General features: G+C 37.8%; 1 protein-coding gene across 1 annotated transcript; it reads left to right on the top strand.

Moving 5' to 3' along the window:
• Nucleotides 1-26: 26 nt before the first annotated feature.
• PGAP1 (post-GPI attachment to proteins inositol deacylase 1) lies at nucleotides 27-25549 on the top strand. Its single transcript, XM_065751400.1, has 27 exons — nucleotides 27-97; nucleotides 2300-2453; nucleotides 4175-4350; nucleotides 4837-5008; nucleotides 6046-6200; nucleotides 7710-7762; nucleotides 7929-7995; nucleotides 9542-9647; nucleotides 10113-10168; nucleotides 10243-10326; nucleotides 11541-11590; nucleotides 12858-12909; nucleotides 13135-13212; nucleotides 14219-14294; nucleotides 14581-14654; nucleotides 14733-14784; nucleotides 16229-16295; nucleotides 17207-17315; nucleotides 17708-17746; nucleotides 18758-18851; nucleotides 19554-19644; nucleotides 19853-20050; nucleotides 21463-21595; nucleotides 22347-22397; nucleotides 23048-23268; nucleotides 23616-23720; nucleotides 24521-25549. The coding sequence occupies exons 1-27, from the start codon at nucleotides 65-67 to the stop codon at nucleotides 24657-24659; spliced, it is 2685 nt and encodes an 894-aa protein (XP_065607472.1). The 5' UTR covers nucleotides 27-64; the 3' UTR covers nucleotides 24660-25549.
• Nucleotides 25550-26912: the final 1363 nt, after the last annotated feature.

Raw genomic sequence — 26912 nt, 5'->3', positions numbered from 1 at the left:
GGCGGCGCTGGTGCTGCTGGGGATCCGGGACGTGCTGTTCGTCTACGAGGAGAACCGGTGCGGCATGACCTACATGTACGAGTACCCCGAGTACCTGGTGAGCGGGGCCCGCGCGGGCCGGGAGGCGGCGGCGGTGTAACAGGTGGCGGCAGCGCGCGGCCGTTGGGCTCTGGGCGCGGCTCTCGGCCCCGTGTCTCAGGTGGGCGCTGGCGGCGGCTGGGCGGGCTGGGCCCCTGCAGGGGGCTCTGCTGGCAGCGCCTTTGTGAAGGAGTCTGAGAATCTGTTGCACTGAGGCAGCTTATTCACTTGGGAGCTGTTAAAGTGGGCGTGGTGATCTTGATGCGGTCGGGTCACGTCCACGGTGGCGTCCAGAAGGAACTGCTCGAGCGATTTTACTCTGCCGCCCTGACAAGGCAAGTATAAACACCTGGATATGGTCCAGTACGTTTTCACATCTAGCAGCCAGACCTTACTTCAGGTGTAGTGTGAAGCCACCGATTCAAAGTTACTGGCAAAATCATAGAATGGCTTGTGGTGGAACTAGCCCCTGCTGTGGGCAGGGTGCTGCCCGCCAGTGGGGCATCCACAGCTCCTCTGGGCAGCGTGTGCCACTGCCTCACCACCCTCAGTGAAAAATTTCCCCCTGACATTTAATCGAAATCTTCCCTTTTCTGGCTTAAAACCCTTTCTCCTTGTCCTGTCATTACCTACCCGCGTTAAAAGTTGTTTTTTTTTTTTTTTCCTGCTTGTAAGCTCTATTTAATTACTTGGTCTCTATCAGATCACCCTAGAGCCTCCTTTTCTGCAGGCTGAATGAGCCCAGTTCCCTCAGCCTGTCCTCATAGGAGAGGTGCTCCAGCCCTCTGATCATCCCATAGCCCTCCTCTGGGCCTGCTCAAACAGCTCCAGCATCCTTCCTGCACTGGAGGCTCTAGGCCTGAACACAGCACTCCAGGTGGGGCCTCATGAGGGCCAAGTAGAGGGTGTAAGTCACCTCCATGGCCCTGCTGGCCACAAGACCTGGCTGATGTTATCAGGGGCAGCCTGAAATTACCTTCTACCAGCACACGCCTTTTGTGTTTACTCATTGTGTCAGCACTTTATTCCCCATGATGTAGGTTCTGTGCTGTGAAAGTTGTGGAGCCTAAGATGACACAGGGATGGGGCAGCAGCTCCACATGGGGGCCATGCACTTCACATCTGATTGTGCTGGCTCACAGCAACTGATCCCAGAGCAAACACTGACTGTGTGGAAAGCAGTGCTTCCGGAGGAGAATGTTAATTTGTGTGGGTTCGTGAAGTCATTGCACCTTTCAGCTACCTGTTTATTCTCGGAGCAATTGTTTGTTTTGATTTTAACATGTGGTGTTTACTGGGAGGGAGGTATACAACTTCCCTGTAGACACAGCTGAGAGGAAACTGAGGTAGAGCTGCTTCTTTCTAGATAAAGAACAGAGACCGTAGAGATGTTTTCTGATGCAAACCTAAATTTATTTTTTTTCTTGCTGTGTAAAATAAAATGTTTCCTTAAGATAAAAATTGCACCTTAATACATTTTAAAATATGTTTGTCTCTGATGTGTCATGAATGGCACCGTAAGTAAGTGACAGCTATAAGGAATATATTCGTGCTTCTAGAATTGTTACAAATCTTTATCCTTGAAACCTGAAATTACAAACCAGCTAGCATCTATAAGGGAGTTAATTAGGTGTCTTCTTGCTTACTGCTTATTTGATTTAGAGCCGTGTCACAGGGCTCTGAGAGCCGTGACTCCTGGCTCTAAGCTTTAACCAAGGCAACTCATTGTGCATTGTGATACCTACTTCAGGTCTGTGATGCTTGATTTGGTTATCTATCCATTTATTTATTTACTTAAAGCAAAACCAATAGAAGTTTCTCCTTCTGTATCCTGCAGGCTGTAATATAAAACGCTACATAAAACATAAGCCAAGCTACCTAAATGTCTGGGTAGGTGTGGCATTGTTTGCAGAAAGGTTGTTTGGTTCCTTTAAGCTTACATGTGCATTCAGAAACAAGCGTTACTTAGTTTTCTGTGCCATGGTGAACTTGGAGGCTCTTCACATTCACACCAGCAGCTGCCTATGTTTCCATGCAGGGTAGATTTTAATGGGAGCGTGCTGATAGCCCATGCTGCATCAGCCACCTCTCACATGAGCCCTTCAGTAAGGCTGGAGCCCCTTCACCTCGTTACCAGGTGCGGGCCGCCTCCTTTGTATTGATTCCTTGGGTCCTAGAAGTTAGTATTTTGATTCTGTGCTGCATTTTTCTTTTGTAACAGAAAATAAAATTACCGAAGAAAACAGCTAGACGATATCCAGCGTATGAGCTCTATCTCTATGGAGAAGGGAATTATGCTGAAGAAAACAAAAATCTGATATTGACAGGCATTCCAATTCTCTTTCTTCCTGGCAATGCTGGCAGTTACAAACAAGGTAAACCTCTGGCTAATTTACAGCTCATCTGTGGAGTTCCTGTAGTTATGCATTAGGTGATGGCAAGAGGTTTTCTATTTGAAATAGTATCAACAGGAGTCGTCGTGAACATTATTTTCTATGCTCATGGCATTGAAGATCCTTGTTAGTCCATGGTCAATTTCAAGCAGTCAGAATACAATGCTTTACTTCCTGAAAATGCATACAGACTTGTAGGGACATCAGCATCCAAAGGAGGCTGTGAATATCACGATTATGGGAGATACCGTGTGGAAATCTGTGATGGCGCATAATATATTGCAAGGCTTCTGTTAGGTAATGCTGTCTCTAAAAATGCGACAGAAATCCCTGTGGGGGAAGTGGAATGGAATTTGCCGTGCAGGTGATGAAAAATGAACAAGTTCGGTGAGTAGCAATACTGTTTCATGCTGCAGATCACGTGCTTCTTTACAGTGGTGCCTCAAAGTATTCTGTTTTGAGAAATTGATTTAGGAAGACTGGTGGTTAGCTGTGGTTATTTTTCAAAATCTTTGTTAAAATATTTCTGTTCTGCCATCATCAGTGGCTCAAAATAGATTATTGCTTTCTATTTTTTTTTTAACTTTAAGAGGATTTATCCTGAAAATTTGTATTTGATTTAGAATTTATTATGAGACAATGCATTTTAAGCCCGCTTCCTTGGTGCAGAGCAGAGTTGCTGATAACTATTATTCTCATGCTTTTTGAAACTGTGCTCATGTTTGCTGAGAAATGAGAGCTCCTTTGCAATGTTCAGGCACTTGTGAAAGATGTGATTTCATTAGCTTTCATGGGCACTAAAACTAAACTTTTAAAATGAACATAATTCAGATTTCGAGTAGAGAATGACACTCTGGTTGAAATGTTGGGAATGAACCCGAGACTGGGAGATTTGAGGTCCTGAGTTGTAGTTAGGAACCTGTCACAGAGGTGGAAAACAGTGAGGATTGTGCACTGTGAAGGCTGCATTGAGCAGCAGCCCTGGTCATGACAGCTCAGAAGCAAGGCCTTGTAAACAGGGCGTGTTCCCCTCAAGATTTCAGGTGTGAAAAGTGTTCTTTGTGCTTTGATTTTTCCCCTTCTCTGGAAGTGTTGGTCTTAAAAATTGATGGTCTTCAATAAATGTTAGAAAACCCTAGCAACAGCGTTGTCTTAGAGCTGAAGTATTTCTGCATTTTGCATTCTCACCCTCTTGGTGATAAGAAGATGCAAGTGAAGTCCTTAGGAGGAGGAACATGATCATTGTTCATTGATCAGTTTGTTTTAGACATTGTGTGTATGCAGTCAGCTGCTGCGAGCAGCAGTTCTTGGTAGTTCAATGCAACCTTTATTGCCAGATCATTGGATTTATTCTTTTCCACGTTCTTCTGTGAGCTTTTGTTTATAACATATTTACTAATACTACTTGGAATCAGAAGGATTCTTACAAAAACAGGAAATAATTCTTAGATTTTCCACTTTGCAGTTTGGTACTGTCATTGACCAGCTCATACTTTGTTCTGATTATTTATATATTCAAATCAGCTTTTGTAATTTAGAAAAATTTTTGCTTTTGAGTATGTTTTTCATTCTGTTTTATGTAAGACTTGAGATTATGAATTTAAGATAGCTTTTATTAGATCTCATCTTTGTGTTTATCTACTAATTATGACGTAAGGATAGTCTAATTGTCACTGTTTAATTGGTGTGATTTCTTTTCCTAGTACGTTCTCTTGGCTCCATCGCTCTTAGAAAAGCAGAAGATCTTGACTTCAAGTATCACTTTAATTTCTTCAGTGTCAACTTTAATGAGGAGTTGGTTGCATTGTATGGTGGTACTCTCCAACGACAGACCAAATTTGTGCATGAATGCCTAAAAGTAATTCTTAAGTTGTACAGGGTAAGTAGTGACATACTCTAAAGAATTTACTTCCATTTTTGAATGGAATTCTGTTCTGCCTTTTCTGATTGGATACAGAAGAATGATGAATAAGGGACAGAGAGAGTTTATGATGTGTTGAACATGCTAATAGCACAAGGGAGAAGTGCTCTTCTTTAATGGGTCTGTACTGCTTGTGATAATCCCAAAGCCCGGGTTAGGTTTTATGTTGTTTCAAAATAAAATCTTCCATGTGAAAAGCATGCCTTTTTGTAGCAGAGCATTACATTTTCCCTAACTTATTAAAACAGTAATATAACATCACCTTCCATCTGTTTTTCCCTAGAAAAGTTTTCTGCTAGCCTCTGTTGATTTTAATTAGTATTAGCCCTGAGGGGATGCAAGTGAATTTGAGGGGAAAAAATGGGCAAGTGTTAGCCACAGGAGTCTTAGTTTAGTGTCACATCTGTTTTTGATGTGCTAATTTCCCTTTGGTCTTTGCTTAAGGGTCAGGAATTTGCACCAACCAGTGTTGCCATAGTAGGTCACTCCATGGGTGGTCTTGTTGCAAGAGCATTGCTTACCCTGAAGAATTTTAAGCCGGAACTTATAAACCTCATCATTACACAAGCTACGCCTCACGTTGCACCTGTAATGCCTTTGGATAGATATCTTACTGGTAAGTATTGCAGTTTGCATCAATACATTTTATTTACTGATTCTCTCGAGCATTAACAGGTGAGATTCCTGCAAATTGCTGTGGCCTTGCAGCAGTTTTGGTGTGGAAAATGTACTGTTCTGTTTACTGTAATTAATCTATTCCTCTGTTACTATGATGGTTATTTGAGAGCACTCAGCTACTGAAAGTGTGGTATAAAATTGACTTAGTGGATTTGAACTCCTTTGAAGGGGCTGGAAATCTAAATATAAACTTAATAAGCTATAGAGCACATAACCAAATTTGTATGCTCTGCAGAGAACAACATTCTTTCTTTCTTTTTTTGACCTCTGAAATGACTGTCTTTATCAAATGTGAATTCAGTAAATTGAGTTATTTTTGTGGAAGTTGTAAAATGTAATGTTTAATGCTCTCAAAGTCAGGAAGAATGAACATTGAATACAGACAAAAATTATGTTTTATATAATGGATTGTCATACATTTGTAAAAGCAGCAGTGTGTTTTCTGCTCTGTAATAAAAGTGTAATCATTGTTTATATACCGTTAACTTACTAGAAGGATAGATTTTACTAAATTGTACTGATGAAGTATATGCTTAGTAAAAATAGTTCCTTGTAGATACTGAAGGAATTAGTGAAGGAAAAGAGCAGACATTTATTTTCTTTGTTCTTTATAGCACCCAAAGGGAATGGATTATCTCTAGCTGCTGAATTTGATTTATTGTGTTTGTATTAATCTTTTCTGCTACAGCTGATTATAATACTTCCTCCCTGCTGTTTCTGGACTATGGCTGTACTTAAAATAAACCTGAAATTTGCTACTTTAACAAAATAAGTGCTCAGCTAATGTGGAAGGTATATGTCTTTCCCAGCTACCTCCTTGGGGTTAAAACAGTAGTTTTTCTGAATTGAGAGTGTACTTGGATCTTGAATGTCTTTAGGGGAGCTTACAAAAAGTTCTAGCTGAATGTTTTTCTGGCATTTTTGTAATTAAAACAGATGTGTGGAAATTATGATTAATTGCAATGTATTTTACAGATTTTTATGCAGCTGTAAACAATCATTGGATTCTAAAGGCCCAGGATTTAAGAAATTTAACCACTCTTTCTGTGGCGGGAGGATTCAGAGATTACCAAGTTCGTTCGGGACTGGCTTTTCTACCGAGTCAACATGACAGTGCCTTATCTGTTGTGGTAAAAAAGTGAATTATTTTTTTGGTTTTGCTGTGTGAAATAGCTGTTTATGTAATGCATGTATCAGAATGTGATTGTGGTCTGAATATGTAGGGTAGTGAAATTAAATATCAGAGTAGTAAGTGTGAAAAGTCAAAGGATATGACGTATAGTACCCTAACTAGTTAATGTAGCAGAAATCAGTGGCTGTTGGGGTGGATTCAGTCATCTGTCACTTGGTACTGTTTCTTTTCACCACCTTCTTGTGCTTTTCTGTTCTAAACGCATTTATTATTTTCCTGCATTTTGCAAGAGGTGTGTATGTGGAAACCACAGGTGGAGTATAAGAGAATAGAGTTCTTGTTTGATTACAAGAGGACAACTCTGTCATTAAGCTGCCTTTGTTTTTTTTCTTTTTTTTTTTTTCTTTTTTTTTGGAAGAACTTAGGATCAACTGGATGCAGCCTTTGGCTTTTACAGGCATCTGTCTCTTTCCAGTGTTAATCAAGCAACATCATAGAAGTAGTTTTGTTTATCATTCCGTGCCTCTTATCTCCCTGTTGCCTACATGAAAGACACTGGAAAACACTTCTCAGTAGGGTTTGAAAGAAAATTTGCAGCTTCCAACTTTCATCTAGTATGTAAGCCAGCTTTTGTTTGTTCTGACATCAACTTGAAATGTCATCTGCAGCAGTTTTTATTTGGTCAGTGTTTCCCTCCTTGTTCATTGTGCAGATGGCTGTCTATAAATAGTTTCAGCTCTAGTTCTGCTAGATTAGGAAGATTAACTCTGCATTTGACCTAGTAACCCTTTTCTGCATCTGCTGCACTTTCATTTCTCTTGAGTGTTGGTGACCAGAATTTTGCATGAGATCCAGTGTATAGTGGTGCCAATTCTTTATTATCTTGTCATCTGGATATAACAACTCATAACAGTTTTACCTGTAACACAATGGAGTCGTTTGTTTCACTTTATTTTTCATAGTTTGCTTGAATTAATTTGTACAACTAGGTGATAACATCCATTTATGAGAGGTTTTTGATATGAGTCCTTAAATGCAGTACATGCACTTGTACAGATGTAAAGCTCCAGGCCGTCCAGTTCTTTCTGCATGGTGTTCTCATGATCCTTTATTTTGAGGATGTCCTTGATTTTTTCAGCAGCAGACTTCACTGGCATGTTTCTGTTCTAGTATGCCAGGATCACTTACTAAATCAGTAAGATTAGTCATAGAAGCAGTCTTAGAAAAACCTTTTGCTAAGTGTATTCTTTAATGTGATTTGCCCTTTCACCACTAGGCTCTGCTATCTAGATACTTTCTTAGTCATTTTGTTTTACAAGTTCTTATCTGTGCTGAACTAAACAAGGTTTTGGACTGAAGACGTAATTCTCTTCAAACCCTTTCTCTCAAAGTCTTCTTAATTACCCAAATAGATTAAAAGAAGGAAAAATAAAACTAAAACCAAACTTGCTTAGTATTGTTAAATACTGAATACTAAAAGATTGTCTTAATGCTTTTTTCCAAACAGAGTTCAGCTGTGCCTAGGACTTGGGCCTCAACAGACCATCTCTCCATAGTGTGGTAAGCAAATCAGACAAAAGTTAATTGGCTGACCAAACAGCTCTGTTCTCTATTCTTCTTACATTATACAGTAATGTTGCATCAGCATAATGGTGTCTCTTCCTACTACTTTTACTCTCCTGGATATTTTCTTCCTAGATTTGAATTTACTTATTCTGTTTTTCAGGTGCAAGGAATTGATCCTGGCAACCATTAGAGCTTTTTTTGATCTCATAGATGAAAACACAAGGCAGGTTTGTATATGTGATCCTGTGTGTCATCCCCAGCACACCTTCTTCCATGACAGAATGCTTAATCAGAACAAATAACATCCTATTAGATAGGGAAGCTCACTTTCGTTTTTTTTTTCAGTGTCAGGTTGAGGTAATTGTTACCTTTTTGGTACCAGTCACTGAAAAAATCCCATGACTTTATTTGTCCCACATGTCAGAAATAATTAGATGCTAAATTAATTTTAATTATTTTATAAATAATAATACTTGATCCTTTGTAGGTTGAGTATGGACTGAACTTCTATTCAGTAACGCAGTAGGTGTAGTTGAGCTTGCATCATTATAAACAAATTTTGCTAGCATGTATCTTTGAGTGGAATCTGTTAGTGTGTTCGACTCCCCTTTTATACCTCATGTGTAAAGTTTATCTCAGTGTTTAGTTTATCTCAGACATAATACTGCTCAAACTTTCCCATGTGTTGTCATAATGGCTGGCAAATAAGACAAAAATAGAATGTAAATAGCACAAACCAGCACAAGGAGAAGCTAATTTGTTTATCTCCAGTTACTTCACTTATTTCTTTTCTAAATACATATCATCCATCTTGAAAACTGTTGGGAAATCTCCCATTATACTCTGTTCTCTTTCTGAGATGTTATGCAGCAATAAACAGAAATTGGGATTCAGGTCCAGTGGTCAGAAATATGCAAGAGCAGAGCCCCAGACATAGGAAAGGAAGGCTTACAGATGTTTGGTTTTTGCTTTTTTCTGAATCTGTGGTGCAGACTTCATTGGTTACTTAAGTATGCTCACTTCAGTATGAGATTTATAGAGACAGAAAAGCATTACAGTTATTCTGAAGTTGACTGACAGTGTGCTGGAGGGTAAAACTTTACAGAAACCAACTGTAATGAACGCACAGTTGAAGAGAAAACATTGGTCTTTTTGTATTTGTTCTTCCCCAAATCAAATCACTGTAGAACAAAAGCAAAACCCAGCCTACACTTAGAACTGTTTGAATGGTGGAAAAATCTTAAATGAGATCTAGCAAGCTAGATTTATGACCCCAGACAAATTAATGTAAGTGTAAGAATTTTCAACTCTGCTGAAAGTATAATATTTTGGGAAGAAGATAAATGTGTCTAATTAAATAACAGCAATAATAATAATAATAATAATATCAGGGGAGACCTGGTGACAGCTTTTCAGGAATCTAAGGGGGCCTATAGGAAAGGAACTGACTCTTTAGCAGGGCCTGTTGTGGTAGGACAAGGGAAAATAGTTTAGATGTAAAACAGGAGAGATTTAGATTGGATATAAGAAAAAGTCTTTTAAGATAAAGGTAGTGAAGCACTGGAACAGGTTGCCCAGAGAAGTGGTGGATGCCCTATCCCTGGAGACATTCAAGGCCCAGCTGAAGCAGGCTCAGATCAGGCTGATCTAGTGTAGATGCCTGTGTTCGTTGCAGGGAGAGTTGGACTAAGTGACTTTTAAAGGTCCCTTCCAACTCAAATGATTCTGTGAGTAATAGACGATGTCGTTACTTTTTTTTTTTCTTTTTTTAAGATAACTGAGGATCCCAAGAAGAGAATGTCTGTATTGAATCACCACTTTGTTAGACATCCTGGAAAGATATTTGAGGAAAATCCTGAAGCATTCGCAGAACTCACAGGTGTGCAGCAGTTTTCTGCTGATCAGAATTCAGTGATTCTCCTGATTAAGAGTTGATCTTCTCACTGACAAACCTCTGAAGTGTCTGTCCTCCTTCAGACACTTCTGAAACAATATATAGATTTTAGACATAAACTGCCAGTGTTTGCATGGTTTCACCACTAAATATGTTAAAAGTGGCAAAAATGAGTATGTTGTTTTTTATGCCTTTGATTGAGGGACAGGCTGGATTGATGCTTACAACATGTCCAATAGATAGTCTCAGAAATTGGGAAGAGTAAACAGTTATAAGTGCAGTATAATATAATTACATCTCATTTGTGTTAGATAGTGTGAGTATTGTAGAGCCACTGTGGCAATTTTGTGCTACTTATAGAGACAAGACTTAGGAAAAAAAAAATAAAAAGAGCTGTTGAAGTTAAGGAAGAATATTCAGAGTGACATATAAAAACTTACTCGTTTTTAGGAACTTTCACATGGATTAAAGTCAAAACCTCAAAATGGACTTACTCGGTTTACAATGTAAGTAACGTTTTTCTTCCTTGTGTTTTTATGTTTGTCCTTTTTACTAACAAGCTTTCCTTTTTCCTTTTAAGGATTCTGATGGAAAATATTTCACATTTCCTCTTGCAAGCTACAGAGAATCATACAGTCACGTTTACTGTGAAAACACGATGTTGGTGAGAAGATACTTACTGTTCTGCCTGGAATTTGTTTGTGGATTTGTATGGTGTTCATTTGGATTCACTGCATATTTTAAGACAATTTAATGAATAGTAGTTGAAATTAATAACATCCGCTTACGGTCACTGCCTACGCTTTGTGTCAGATGTGCTTGTTTTAGCATGTCATGCGTAGTGTTTGAGGTCTGAAACCTTCCATGCCACCTGAACTCCAGAGTCTTATTTCTGACTCTCTTACTCTTAGCCCCAGATCGTTTGTACTTTAGTTTGGTGAAGCTATATTGATTGTTTTGGATGAAGATGTTATTTTCAGAGTTGCCAGGATTCAGCCATACTCATGGAATACTTATGGCTGTCTATAGGTTTGCTTTCCTGTGGTAACATTGAAGTGAACCAGGAATTCTACAGACATCTTCCACTGGGCAGTGGAAGTGAATGAGAGCTTGCTAAGAATATGGCACCTTCTCAACCTGCTCCTTTGTGGAGAGGTGGTAGTATACATTGTATTTGTTAGTTCTACATGTATCACTTCAATCAAAATGTTTTTGGAAACATTTAAAGAATATTTTTGAAAGGAAGCAGTGCAACTGTTTGGCAAACTGGAGGTTGATAAATATACTTAGAATTCTAAAACTATTTTGGATTAATGGCAAGAAGATTTAGATGCATTCCTGTTCCATCCTGCCTGTCCTTCTTACCATAAAAGGAGAGGTTCAGACAATCATTGTGGAGAAAAGTGTGTATCCTCAGTGCTTTTCTAATTGTTCTTGTCAGGAGCAGCTTCAAAATCAATTGGAATTCCAAGATGATGACACCAGACTTCACGTTAACTTCTGTTAATGCAGAAGTCTGACTTTGCTGTGAAATTGAAATAATAATAATAATGGATATATTTTATTGAAAGTGGCTGAAATTTGAGGCAGACTGTTGTCGTCACCATTTTTGCTTTTACACTTCAACATATAATATCCTTAAGAAAGTTTGGTTGCTGTAGTGATAGCCACTGCAGACATACTGAACAGAAGACGACTTGGATGAACGTGGAAGTTTGTTCCTCTTTTGTAAATTAATTGCAGCAGTTTCTTCTATCAAAGAATTTAAAAACAATTGGAATACTGAAACTCTTGCACTGTTTGAAGTAAAGAATTAATGTTTTTCATCTGTTTATAAACTCCCATGTCAGTAATGTACGTTTGGTTTTGCTGTTACAGGACACAAGTAGCTGGATTTATGGCTGTATGAACAGCGATTCTTCAGTATGGTGAGTGTTCCTTATTGAAATAGATCTTGTAAGACTACATTTGAGTTCTTGTACATATAAAATACCCTTCTTAAGAAGAGATCGGGAGGAAAATTAGAACTATTGCTGAGCATAACTTGTGCTTTCTGTATCATCAGGGAAACAGGAAAAATATGCTTTCTCAGGATAGCTGCATGAATACAGAATAAAACAAGTCAAGCTTCTTTAAGCTGTATTTTTTATTTTTATAGCAGTAAAAAGTTGTTCCTATTGCTCTGTGCTATATTGGATTCCTAAATCGCGTGTTTTGTAATGCCTCCTTAGACTCCTGTGACAAAGACATAAGACATTACCTGAAACCCTCAGAAAGTGAATTGAATTTCTTTATTTTTTCCATATTCCAGAATTGCTATTGCTGTTATTATATGAAAATATTTGGAAATGTGGATCAGTTAACAATTATTTGAGTCATGTCATTACAGTAATTACAAAAATGAATTTTAAAAAAACCTATTCTTACCACTGGCTCAACTTTCCTCTCTGAAGTTATCTCCACATAAATTCAGTTTGCTCTTTAGATTTAGGTAAAGCTTCCAGATAAATTTGAGCTGGTGTGATATTTATTTGTTAGGGATCTGTGCTGAAGTGTGTTTGGCTGTTACTGTTCTGTATAACCTTTGACTGGCTTCAAATAGAGGTTATCCTGGTACAGGACTGCTGTCTGAAACCTGGCCTAGTAAATATCAATATTGTCCTGAGATTTAGCACTGTTTAGAGAAAGAAATGTATCCTGGTATTTTAAAAATAACATATTAAATGACTGAATGAATTTCTTACTGTTCATTATTTAACTTAATATAAATGCAGACCGGTTTTGCATGTGAAATTGCTGTTGTATCTGGTGTGTTTTGGGTATTCCCAACTACGGATACTTTTGATGTTTAAACATGTTAAAATTTGTGTGTGAATTCAATGCTGATGCTACATTTGCTCATTAAAAGTTTTCATTATGGTGGCAGTTGAGTGGTTACTAATTGCTGATTGTTGTGCATGACAAAGTTAATTTAAGAGCTTAATTTGTTTTTTCAAGAACAAGATTTGCACTATCTGAAATGTTTGATTATAGTTTGATAAATGACTGTGGTATCCAACTGCAGTAGACTCAGACTTGTTCTCAATTCATAAAAGTGAGTCTGTGTAGAATGGGGGGGAAAGCTGATCCACTGTCAAAATGTAATGCTTGGCTAATTAATATTTTCATCCTTTAATGTGCCTGGATTTTTTTCAGTTTGCAAGCTACTGATTTATCCTGGAAAGCTGAGTTACTTCCAACTGTCAAGGTAAGCATTGTACCTACCCTGGAGCAGGGAGAGGTGTTTCATGGGTTGTTCTGTGTCATGGGGGAAATAGCTGTTCTGTTTACAGCATTAGGACATGCATTTGTAAATCCAGAGGAAGGGATACAAGAAATGGTCATCTGGTAATTGACGAGCAAAGGGCTATACTTAGTTAAGATTCTTGTTTTCCATTCTTTCTTTCATTTTTTTTTAAATTTCTTTTTTAAGGTTGTAATACTGAAACTTCAGGATTATCCTTCTTTGTCCCACATTGTCATTCTTGTACCACCCTCAGCTGGCAATAAGGTAAAAAGATGAAGCATGGAAATTGCTTGCTCAGGGTGTTCATAGCTTTTGAATCCTATGATAGAACATAAAGGATGAAATATATGCTAAGTTGTGTTGACAAACTGTAGAACCTACATTACATTGTGGTTTGAAGGTTAACTCAGTTAACTTCTTTAAGCTAATTAACATTCACAGTTGATAAACTGCCAAACCCAAAGCATGAATAGTACCTGAAAGGTGCTGAACAGCAGTTCTCACACAAGTTCTTGGAGTTCTTGGAAGTTCTTGCATGTTTTGCTTAGCATTCTGGTTGCATTCTTGAATATTTCTTTTAGTGTAATCAATTCTTTTATACAGAGTAAATGAGAATACTGTAGATATTTGAAGGTACCCTGTAAGCTCTTAAACCATAAATAATGTGGTAGACTGAATTTTATGCAGGTTGTTATTTCTGAATCTCACAGATAATATGGGAAATGCAACTTGCTGAGTTGCAGCTCACTGTTAAAAATCATGGAAATTGCTTTTCAAGAGAAAACAGCTGATAAACTTACAGTGTGATGGAAAGTAATTTTCAAGTGAGCTAAACATGTATTAGAGATGGTAAAAATGATATCTACTGCATGCTTTTCTTTGCTTTATGTAATTAAACTCTGGCAATGGTACACAGAATTGAGACAGATCACTCTCTTTTGCAACATCACACCCCCACTTCCCATCCCACCTTTGGGCAAAAAATATGAACTGGATTCTGATCATTCTCAACTATATGAATAGCCTTTTGAAGACTACTGGGAATGATTGAAAGCAAGAGAATTGTACAATTTATGCTTAAGGTATCCAAATTTGTACTGCTGTGTACTAGAACAAACTAACTGCCATTTTTGGCCAATGGAGTGTGGAAAAGTGACATCTCAGTATTTGTGTCTGGCTTTTTGCCTGACCCTGTGAACAGGACTTGGCTAGAGCAAAGGCTTTTGTCGTGTGCTGAATTTAGATCTGTACTGAATATTCTGTATTGCAGTTTACTTTGGACTGTGAATTCTTCAAAGAGGATTCCAGAACAATACAACTTCCTGTGACAAGTCTTTTTTCCTTTGGTAAGTGTATCTATTACTTTTGGAGGAAGTATAAAACTAATATCACTAACACTTGGGATGATAAGTTTTTCCAAAAATTCCAGTGGTCAAGATGTTCGTTTGTTTGGGAGGGGAGTTGTTTTTACAGAAATTAATACAGTTTCTGGTAGCAACAAATAAGAAATGTGGGTTTTTTTGACTAACAGGTACAGAAGCACGTAAATCTCTCTGGGAAAAAGGATCTGAAGATGTAGTGAGTTCTCAAATTATTGGTAGCTAATATTTTGAAATAATATGTTCTTTACAGGGCTTTCTTCAAGCAAAATTCTATTAAATTCGACTGGCTTATTTTACAATGTACAGCTTCAACACTTCAACCAAGTAAGAATAGTACTTACTTTTTAAGCTAATATAACCACTGTTTGGAGACTAAGTTGGTTTTTTTTTTTAATGTTTTAGGTATATCAAGCTTTCAAAATACATGTAGAGAGCCACTGCCAGTCACTGATAGGTAAATATACATGTTCAAAGGTATAAATTTACATCACAAGCCTTGCTGAAAATTCTCAAGACTAAAACTTGAGGAAGTCCACTCGAGCAATGGAGTCTAGGCAGTATTATTGTAACCTGCTCAAATGTCTGCTAATATTTCAGTCATAGAATTGTAGGGGTCAGAAGGGACCTCGGGAGACATCTTGTGTAACCTCCTGCGAAAGCAGGTTCTCTAGAATAGGTTACACAGGAAAGCATCCGGATGGATTTTTAATATCTCTAGAGAAGAAGGCTGTGTAACCTCTCTGGACAGCCTGTTCCAGTGCTTTGTCACTGTCGAAGTAAACAAGGTTTTCCTCATGTTTGTGTGGAACTTCCTGTGTTCCAGTTGCCCATTGTCCTGGTGCTGGGCACCACCAAGAAGAGCCTGACCCTGTTCATTTGACTCCTGATTTATAACTATTGATAAGATCCTCTCTCAGCCTTCTCCAGGCTTAACAGTCCCAGGTCTCTCAGCCTGTCCTCATGAGGAGATGTTCCAGGCCCCTAGTAGTCTTTGTGACCCCCCTCCTGGACTCTCTTCAGAAGTTCCCTGTCTTTCTTCAACTGGAGAGTCCACAGTTGGACACGGTAATCCAGATGCTGTTGCACCAGGGCAGAGTAGAGAGAAAGAATCACCTCCTTTGACGTGCTGTTCACACTTTTTAATGCACCCCAGGGTACCATTGGCCTTCTCGGTCACAAGGGCACACTGCTGACTCATGGACAACCTGTTGTCCACCAGGACACCTAGACCCTTCTCTGCAGAGCTCTTTTCTTTCAGGTCAGCCCCTAATTTGTACCAATGTGAGCAGTTATTCCTCCTCAGGTGTAGGTCTCTATGCCTGCCCTTATTGGACCTTATAAGGTTCGTCTCCACACAGCTCTCCTGGTACTCAAATCTGAGTGTTGAGCTGCATTAACTCAAACAGAATGGAAAGCTTAAGGACTTTGTTTCCAAAAAAGAAGTTTTATTAGCTTGAGGAAATAGCTTTGAAGTGAAAATCAGAGGTTTTCTTGTAATTGTCCCATTTGATGTTGGTGTCTTCTTCTTTTCTGTGTTTTAAAAAAGGCATTTTTATTCATTGCTAAGTGCACTGAACTGCACTGCAAATTTAGTTGCAGTGTAAATACAAGCAAAATGCTTCTGTATGATTTGTAGGCCACCTTTTGTTCTACTTGCATTCTAAAAGTCCTATGGTGAAATTGTACCAGGTCAAGTGCGGTAGACAGATGTAAATAAGTGGTACTGTTAGGCAGTGTGTATATATTTGTGCTTGAGTGTTGTTTTGAGGAAATGGTACCTAGCAAATATTTAGTCTGTAGTCAGTGTGACTATTAAATTTTCTTCATTTAATTTTTGCAGACACTTGCCACAACGAGATTTGAATGAATCTTATGTTTGTAATTATCTTCCTTTTCAGAAAGAAAACCTAGTGTTTACAGACTTCATATACCCTGGTCACATGAAGATTCACTAACTGTGGTTAAGTAAGAACTTTATCAATTGTAATTTCTTGATTTGTTTTGGAAGAGATGGAGCATTCCGTTGTGGGCATGTTTCTGACATGACACAAATTTTCCAGTCGCAAGTGCTTTGCCTCTCTATGTTTCTCTCATTTACCTGTCTTGACAAAAAAAAAAAAAGTTTTGATTTTCCTTCAGAATATCTACTAATAGACAAACGAGTTGCTTGTTTGATAGTTGTTACTTATTTTATGGAAATGAATGTTTCATTTCCTAGTAATTTTAAGGTTTGACCGCTTTGTGAGTGGGAACTAGAGCTTGCTCTGGATGCTGATTTCTTCCTGTAATACACATTTTTGATCACGGAGCAGCCTAAGCTCTTTCAGGAGTATAGCCCTGCCAAAAGCAAATGTTACGCCTTGAAACACGTGTCACTCATGAACTGCAGTTGAACAACCTGATTAAACTTCAGATTTCTTTCCTGTATTTTCTACTCCAGCAACTGAATGCTTACAGGAAACTGAATTCTTTCTTGAAAATTCATCCTCCCCATTCTCTTCATTTAGCTTATTTACATGTTCTCTGAGGTGTTAGCTAAACTTGTCAGTTTTCATTAGTATTACGGCCCTTGACAAACTGGAAGACAGTGACTTGAGAATGTTAAGTAGTTCTTGAATGGCTGGATGGGACTTTGAGCTGCCTGGTCTAGTGGAAGCTGTCCCTGCATGTGGCAGAGTAAGGTCCCTTCCAACCCAAACCGTTCTGTGGTTCCTTGAGATAGAATAAGCAAGTTCAGTGTACCATTCAGTTCATAGCTTGTGGTGACACTTGATGAACTAGTTCTGTTTAATGTGCACATGTTGAGGAATAAAGTGTGATTTTTTGTTATTATTACTATGAGGAAAACGATTACCAGTTAAGTTGCTGTCTTTCAGAGTTCCATCGCTTACTGAGATTTCTGCAAAGCTGCACATTGCTCAGCCTGAAAATGAGAGCAGGGTTCCAGTGTTAAATATTTACTCTTCCTCAGACTGTCAGTATGAAGTGAGTAAGAAATATTTATTTTATAGCTAGTTTGTGTCAGTGTATAATTTTTCTATAGCTCAGTCTTTCAGATCATGCAGCTGGTTTTTAGCAAAATAGATGTGAAGCAAATCTAAGGTTCTGCTGTTTGGACTTTTTGTAGCAAGTAAATGTCATACTTGGTACAATTGTTTTGCAAAGCTAGAGGACTATTGAAAGTCGAGCTTATGCTTCTTTATGCAAAAATTAAAGTATTTGTTTAAAAAAAAGTTGGTAGTAAGTTGTACATTTTTAATTTCAGGATTGCTGTGTTCTAATGTTTTTTTTTTTTAAGTGTTTTGTGTTGTGTTTGTTTGCCATTGTGCAAAATAACACTCAAATTATTTATTCTTTTTTTTTGTGTGTGTGTGCAGGTAATTCTGAAGACGTCGTTTTTACAAATTCTTGGACAAGTAAGAAGGTCTTTCAGTACAAGTTTTTCCTTCAGTTCTCCTGTTCTTTGCCGCATGAAATCCCTTCTTGATGCCAAGAAGAGCACTATTCAAGGACCAGTTAAAACTTTGTCACGTGACAAGGCATCCCATCCCATGCCCCCATTTTCAGAATAGAAAGTCGCTCTAGCTCTAAAGGGAGTATATGTTGAGCATGTGACTTTGTAGTTAGTGCAGTATCTGTAGAAGGATGGCACTGGGAAGTCAGTTTGACCGTCTTGCCTAATGAATCAGTACTGATAAAACTTGAGCATTTGACATGAACCAAAAGTTGGGTTAAAAAGGTATAAGTAGCTCAATTTGTCTCTTCTTAATAATTTTACATACTTCATCCATGAGGAATACTTTTCTACGTTGGTGTCAGTAAGAATAGATCACCCATCTGCAATTTTCTGATTCTGAAAAGACATTAAATTCCCAAGCACCAAAGTCTGGCTCTGGAATATTGCTGGCAAGTTTCTCCATTTGCATATATGCAGTTATATCAAGGGTTTTTCATTTTGTTACCGTTTTAGAAGGATTTCTGTAATATCTTTATGTGAAGGGATATTATAACTTTGGACAGCGGATGCCAAGTAAAACATAAATTAAATTAGAGTCTGAAAGGATTCATAACTGCAGGTTTTGCTTGGAAAGTGCTTTTTGCTTTTAGGGTTTGTTTATGTATTTTGCTGAATTACCAGTAGCGTGCTACTGTCTTCCTTTTGTATTTGCCGTGACTGGAAAAAAAGCTTCTGTTTATAGTTTGGTTCCTTATAAAAACACATTTGAGTAGCCACTTGTGAGAGTATGTTCCATATATAACATTAATTGCTAATAGTGGTTATGAAGTACTTGCCCAAAGAAGTTAACAAGAAACTGTTGGCATCCTTTCAGATAGATCTTCCAGTTAAATTGTCACGCTGACTTTGTGTTATTTTTTTTTTTCATGTGTGTGTCTACACAAATGATTTTCTTATCCTGCTCTTTCAGATAATAAGGTTCCATGCTGGCGCTCTTCCTGTCTACGTTGTTTCTAATATTCTCCTTACCTATGGAGGACAATTGAGTACATTGATGTCAACAGGTAGCTTTCTAGAAAAAGATTTTTTCTAGTGTTTTTGAAGAAAGTACTTCTCCAATTTACTGTTGAAGATTTAGCAGTTGTGATTTTTTTTTTAAGCCAGCTATCACTGAACTTGAACAAATACTTTGGATATATGTTCTTTAGCTTCAGTTTTTGTTGATAGTTCTCCATGCTTGTGTTCTAGCAGAGTTGTTTTTGTTTTTTTCTTTACTCTGCAATCCCTTCCTTATGATTAGTGTCTTGTGCTGTATTTTAGTATTAATAGAAAACTACTTAAAAATATATATAAGTTTAAAATATAATGTTAATATGCATAAAACAATCTTGCATGAAGATGAGCTGTGGAGACTGACTGTTAGACATGTCTTGAGGCAGAATGCATTTTTATTTTAATTCAGGTTGGTATTTGTAACAAACTGAGTTCCTCTGAAAGCTCTTGTGCCATGCTACCTGAATATGAATGATGCAGTGAATAAAGCCCTCTGATCATAGAATCACAGAATCTTTTAGGTTGAAAAAGACTTATATAAAGTCCAACTGTGATGAGGTAGGCTGCCTCACAGTGTTGTTGTAAGATGTGGTTATCTTGTAAGTGAACTTTTCAAATTTTTTTCCTGAATTTGCTTTTTGTTGTGAGTAGTCTTTGTTATTAAAGTTCATGACAAAATAATAATTATAGGTGCTTTCTGTTCTTGATTCTAGGCCAGTGTTCAGAATTTTCACTTGAACTAGTTAGAACAGCTAAACCCTACAAAGTAGAACCTATTATAAGCATTGTTGTGTTTCTGCAGGGGTAAGTTTGCATCTTTTTTTTTTTTTTTTTTTTTTAAGCAGTTTCTAAAACAAGAAGATTCAGCATAACTATGGGTGGGAGGATTATTATGTTATGGTCTGACTGTGGTTTTGTTTGAAAGGCTGTAGTAAGAGGAGTAGTTGATTAAATGTCTTACTGTTATAGCAAGTGGAAGTGATAAGTAATACTGCTTTCATGTTTTTGGCAGGTTTAACTGGTTTAGAGAGATATGGGATTCACTCTTGCTACCAGAGGTGGATGCTGCTGTACTGAGTAGTCAGGATGCATGGTTCCCCCTTGTGTCCCTGATTCTATTTCTTTTTGGGACAGGCATTGCCTACTGGAGTGGAGTATTTTTTTCTACATCTCTGAGAATCTTCTCTTCGTTATGGTTGATTCTGACTAGGTAAAACAACATTATACTCCAATTACATTTTTCTAGATGTCTGCAACACGATCATTTTTGTTTGCTTCAATGTGAATGATTGGACAGATGAAATTCTGCCTAGTTTTAGACATCTAGATTTGCTAGTGCTAAGTACTAATGAAGAATGAGAAGTGCCTCGCAGTCCTTGTTACACATCACCAAAAGGGAACTTAAATGTCTTTTTAATACCATACGTGGTCGTAGTGGCTCATAAAGATTCTGATCCAGCCCTGAATTTCTTGTGGGGGGGGAAGATTTGTAAATCTCTTTTATGTAGATAGTGTTCATTTGGCTTTGGTTCAGTATTTGGAAAAGTTCTGATATGGCCAGCAGCAAATAATTTGTCATTAGCTGTCTGTGGAGTTTCCTGTTCCTGGCAAATACTCTTCTCAGGCTGCCTGGAAGTGTGCGTGATACCCCATCCCTGGAGGCTTTCAAGTCCAGGTTGGCTCAGGCCCTGGGCAACTTGATCTAGCTGTGCATGTGCCTGTGCACTGCAGGGGAGTTGAACTAGGTGGTTATCTTTATAGGTCCCTTCCAACTCTAAGGATTCTATGATTCTATGATTTTCTTTGTGGTTATTTTCAGTATTTGTTGCAAAGGCTTTTAAGATGGTATTTTCCAATTAATGTGTTTTTTTTCCCCCATTGTCTATTTTAATTCTGGAATGTTCAGTGAAACTCCAAGAAATTACAGGCATTGCGCTATCTTCCCCATTCCATTCCCCCCATTTTTCCTATCTTATCATCTCATCTTTGTCATTTCAGGTTCATACTTGTGTCTTAGTCATATCTTCTGGAAAGCTGAGACTCAAAAAGCTTTCCTGTGTCTCACACTGTGAGCAAGCAGCAATTTCTATCTGAGAAGAATGTCACAAAATTAATCTTGCAAGCTTATTGTTGTATGCTGCTGTGCTGCCATTGAACACCGCGGTGTATTAATGTTTGTAGTTGGAGTCACTGATGTGCAGCTGTGAAGCAGTAATAATATAGTGCTGGTTCTCTGTCTCAACAGAACATAGGGACTGATATAGATATGGAGCTAGGATAAGCTAATGCTTTAATGCTTTATGTTCACCAGCTTATCCTATGTGTTCCCTGAGTGAAGTAAAAGTAATGCCTTAGTTACAAACTAGTAACTAAGAATGTGTTGGTTACAGGAAGGTGTAATTTAAGTTTGTTTGATAAAGTTTTTTTTGTTTTTGTTTTGTTTTTTGTCAAATAGCTTACATATCAGTTGGTGTATATGTTTGCCTAGCCTTATTTTTCCAGTGTTTAATCCGTTCAGGAGCAACACATTGTTATGAGTCATTCGTGAAACAGAATAATTGTTAGATATCTTGTAATGACATCAGAACTACAAAGTGTGACAGCGGTTCTGTCTTTTTTCAGACCTACTGCACTTTCGAAAGCTAAATTGATTACACCCAGGAGGCTCTGCGTGATGGGGTCCCTTGCTTTGGTTAGCTGGACCACCTGTGGTGCATTTGCTCTGTTCATCATTTATCTTCAATACTTGTTCAAGGTACTGAAAAGCTGAGCGTTCTGAATTTGTACACAAAGTCAGAATTTTGTGCGTTTTGGATTAAAAGTGTTAGAAGCAAAAATGAAGGTTACCTTGATGCATGCCTGAAAGAAATGTTACAATTTAGGTGCTTTAAATAGATCTTTTTTGAATGCATCAACTTTGTAAAAAATTGAAGACTAATAGCTTCCTTGAACGAAAGCTTCAGTGGAAGAAGATTCTGGAATGTTCTGTAGAATAATTTCTTGAATACTCTTCACAGATCCTTTTGAAGTAAAGGGAGGAAGGTGTTTATATGGCTGTACTGAATTAGAATAGTTTCATTGTATGTCTAATCTGGTCCCTTGGCTGATACCACCTGGATCCATTTAGTCCCTGCGTCCCTGCTGTTCAGTTTCCATGGTCTTTGGTGCATCAGAGTATCTAACTTAGGTATCTGATTCACCCTGTGGTTGCACAGTTGCTAAAATGGGTGCTATGGTTTAGTTTCTAGGGAAGCCTTGGGAGCGGGCGAAGGCTGGGAGTTAAGGGTACAAAAGGAAGCAGTCTGCAGGTGGTCTGAGGTAGGTTGGTGGCAGCAGAAAGCACAGTACGGGGAACAGGATATCTCTGTGTTCTTTGAACCTGAGAGAGCTCCACTGAGGCCCTAGCTATTAAAAAAGTCAATTAATAATTAACCCCTTTATTTTTTCTTGTGAACTACAGATTTCCTGTGAAGCAACTTTACTAAAAAAGCAAATCTGTCTTACAGGTTATAAAGCTAAGTGTGAATGTCAGTGCAGAACAAAACGTGCTGAACAGGGTGAGTGTTTCCTGTTTCTGTTCAAAATTCTGTGTCCAGAAACTGTTTGGCAAACCTGTGCATTATAAATTGTTATCATCTTGCCCTGGCAGTATTAGGTTGTGCTGTGATGATTGAGTTTCAGTTTTAAATTCTCTCCTGCTCTTTTTCCATATCCAAATAATCTGTTTTATGTTTCATTAGTAGCTTTTTCAGTCATTGGAGTGTAGCATCTGCCAGCTTACTAGTTTCATCTCCATTATTTATTGTTAGAGCTAATGTTTTACTTCTAGTTATGTTGCCTCCTGTATATTTCTTCCATGATTGATCATCTGTGATTTTCACCCACGTGCTTTGTTATTTCTTTTCTGTTCTTCCTCCTTCCAAGAAGTCCATTTCTTAATACTGCAGTGGTGTCAGGATATCTCTGCTCTCCTATACATCTCTCTATTCTTTTCTTCCAAAGGCAAACTATTAGCGTAAGAGAAATTGCTAGACGCTTTAAAGTGGAACAGTTGAACTTTTCTCTTGATGGCTTTTTTGAGGGATAAATTGCAGATTTTCTCCCTGAGTCAGATTTCATATGCTACTGTAGGGATAGCTTTTGCCTCTTTGTCCCTATGTATAGGTTCTCTCAAGCCAGTGTGTGTTCTTGGTTTTTTTCTTTTCAGGATTCAAACCGTTCAGAAGAAATGTCGCAGAATTCCATTAAATGCACAGTCAGAAAACAGAGTTTGATAGACAGTACTTCGGAAACAGTGCAGTCTCTCTCAAACAGTACAACTGCTGAAGCTGCTAACAGTCTTAAGATCCATGTTACTATGCTCAATTTATTCACGTGGATTGTGCTGCTCAACTTGCCATCTTTAGTTTATTGGTTGAAAAATCTCAGGTAACTTCTTAAATTGTCAGTAAGGGTGGGAGAAAGGAATCCAAACCTTTGAAGATACTCAAAATTGCAAATGTTTGATTCTTCAGATTGTCTGTCTTATTGTAGCATCAAAGACTTCCGTTGACTGTAGCCATTCTTTCTATGCAATCTGGCTTTGGTTATAAGTAGACGTTAGGAGAACAGTATGTTGAAGAAAGTAACGATTCAGAAAATGATTTAAATTCAGCTCGGGGTGCTGTATGAATTTCATGTTCATTGCATAGCACATCCTTGCTTCCAGATGGGATTTTATCTGGTCGCCTGGTTTAGAAGTGACATACTTTTAAAACTAATTCACTCTTTTGCAGGTACAATGTTAGACTTGACCCTGATCCATGTAGAGCTACAGCTATTATACTTGTATGCATTTTAGAAATTCTCATGAATTCAAGTGCTTCTGAAGTGAAATCAAGGTACTGTAGCCCAATCCCCAGTTTTACCATTTATTTCTTACAAGTTCAATTTGTGTGATAAAAATTCACTTGCGCTTCACAGAAAAGTAATTATTAAACCTATGCAGAGATTCAGAAGCTCACGTGCTTAAGTGTTAAGAATTAAGTAGAATCTAGGCAAATGATTATAGTTCAGGTAAGTGGAGAAACATGTGTTTACCACATGGGCTTCAGTAGAGTATTTCATATCTAAAATATCAGTTGCATGAAGACTTGTTTTAACTGTGACATTCATTCACAATTCATTTAATCTTTCTAAATATTACAGAATCCTACTGTATCTTAAAAGTTATTATCTAGAAGTTAGAAGGATAAGTGGATTTTAAACCATCATAGTTATGTTCTTGTCATACTCCCTTATGGGAGAGTGCCCATACTGTGCATTGTTTGGTGCACTTGGTTGTGCAGTTCTTTATGGGACAGCGACTAATTTTATGTCTGAGAAAAGCTTAATAATAAACAGTGTAGTTTATCTTCTTGACCAGTACTTGTTAACTCTAATGATTTAAAACACTGCATCTTTCTGTTACCGAGTTTATTTCTAGGTTTGCTTAATAATATTGTTAAATGACATTTTCTTATCCTTTTTGCCTGATTCATCTTGCTCATATATCAATTGGTATTTCCCACTGAACCTGTTTTATTTATGTTTAAAAAATGGCTAATCCTTGAAATCTTTCTGAAGAAAATGAAATATGGTATTTGGACTCCTTCTACACGTATGACCACAAAATGGCACCTTTTTCTTTGTATTCTTACAGTAAACTCTTGAAGATCGCAGCCAAAGTTCCACTCCCTTTGTCTGTTGCACTGTTGGCTTTCGGAAGAATGCACTTATACAAAGTACCACATGTTGTAACTTTTTCTTTTCTTCTACACCTGCTGTGTTGTATTGTGTAACAGTTATTTTACATAGGAACAGTGCAGCCTAAAAAGTAACAGCGGAGGGGTGACAAATTTCAACGAAGGAATGCCTAGGTTAGCATAACTTGCTTTTTTGGGGAAAGATAACTGAAATGCGATTATTTTGTGAAAAGTTTATGATTCTGTTCATGCTGCTTAGAAAGTTTTCCATGGTGTTCATTTCCTGACTGTGAACATTAAGTGAATTAACTCTGTGCGTGTGTAAGCACGTGAATTGTTATTAAGGTAACATCTCAGCACTCTGTTTGCCTTGCAGACACTTTGATATTTCACTGTATTTCTTTGTTGAAATAGACTTTCTTTTTTAACTCAGTACACTGTACGGTGTGTATGTTCTGAACTTGCATCTCTTGCAGGTCTGAAGTATGCTGGTTAAACTCAAACTTTAAGCACACTGTGACTGTCAGAAATACTACACAGCCAAGTATACTTTTAATCATTTTATGCTATATTTAAAAGCTGCCACATTTGTGTCTAGTCAAACCAGAATGTACTGCTTCTATAGAACTGTTATTTCTATGAAAGTACATGTTCAGTTACCTGTTCAGATGAGTGTCTGAGAGATTGTTGGAAGTCTTAAACATTTTCATTTTTGTGAGAGTGAGAAAACAGTGACTGTTTGTCTAGCTTTCTATTGTGGAAGGTTACCAGCAGATTCATAAACAAGTGGCTGTAATGTAGTTTTAAAACATTGCCAGTTTTCTCTGGAGTTTTGTTAGTTCAGAAATGATTCCTTAGACCTCGTCCATGTGTAGAAGGTAGAAAATTGTAAGGTATGATGAATTTACAGTACAGTTGCTGTACTGCAGTTTCCAGATAGCCAAGGCAGGGTTCTTTCCTGTTGCAAATGGAGAATCGTCATCTCATAATAATAGATGTCCATGCCTTGCCATACTGTGCTAACTTCCCTCACGTGGATGAGCTCTTAGTAGTATAAAATTATTGACCATGACTATTAGCTCCACATAAAGAATTATCTTAGTGCCTAGATGCTACAGTGACTGCCATTTCCAACAATGCCTAGAATAGCTGTGTGTAAGGGATTCTGTCTCCTGGACATGTGTTTTGCTGACAGAAGAAATCACACTAACCATAATGTTATTTAAAATGAGATATTGATTCCATGTAGAGATGGAGTACTACTACTTGCTTCTAGCAGTCTTAGCTGACTCCACTAACTGAGATACCTGTCATCTTCATGTAGAATTACTATACCAGCTTGATTACCTAATATGGATGATAACAGGAAATCTGCTACATACTGTCAGTTGAGTATATTCTTAATATAGTAGTAGAGCCTGACCCATTGACTTCATTGTATCTTGTTATTCTTGCCTGAAGTGCCTCAGTTAGCTCTAGCTTGTTCTTAGAGTCAATTCATCTGAGCTGCCTGAAAAGACTTATTAATTCACATGGTGACTTTCCAAAATGAACCTATTCTGTCTTATAAACAAGCCAGCAGTTCAAACTATCACTAAGTCATTAGAACTGCTTCTATTGGTAGTTAACCAAACCACTGCTGTCAGTGACCAGACGTGCTAATCTTCTAATCTAAACATCTTACTAACAAGATTAGATCATGCATAGTGTTTGTAAATCAGAAGAGTTAACTGCATTGTATCCTGATACTGTCTAACCAAATGTATGCTACAGTATATGTAAATAAGGTAATTTGTATCTATATCTACTTGTATCTTGATTTAGCCTAGAAGTTACTTTTCAGACATGGAAGAATAGAGTAGTTTTCCTACTTTCAAGTGGCTGTGAGTGTGAAAGATAGTGACAGAACTGCAGTGGGGCTGGTAAAAGGCCATCTGTGAAATGTGCAAGACCTGATTTCTGTGGAAGATCATTTCCTTGGCCTTCATGGTCACTGTGGCCTACTGCTGAATTTTGCATCCAATATTTGTTTACCATCTTTATCACTTCATCACACGTGAACCCATTTGTTGGAACTGCTGATGAAATAAAATGACATTCAGAATAAGGAGAGCAGTCTCAAGATGTGGTATCTTCCAGAATCTGACAGTGCATGAAAGATACCAAATCACAGCACCATAAAAGAACACCATTTTTCTTCTTGGTATTTTTGTAAGCTGGAAATTTTGTTGACGTTGTTATCATTCCTCTTGAAATGGGTTACAAAACATTATGTAGTGATTCTGAATGTGGTTTTGAAGGTGTAGGAAGGAATGGAAGGATATAATCCTTAGTCTGAGATCCTAGGTG

The sequence above is a fragment of the Cyrtonyx montezumae genome, unplaced genomic scaffold, assembly GCF_038088225.1.
Source record: "Cyrtonyx montezumae isolate F1298 unplaced genomic scaffold, pur_monq_1.0 scaffold_7, whole genome shotgun sequence".
Lineage (NCBI taxonomy): Eukaryota > Metazoa > Chordata > Aves > Galliformes > Odontophoridae > Cyrtonyx > Cyrtonyx montezumae.
This window is presented reverse-complemented; position numbering and strand designations above follow the sequence as displayed.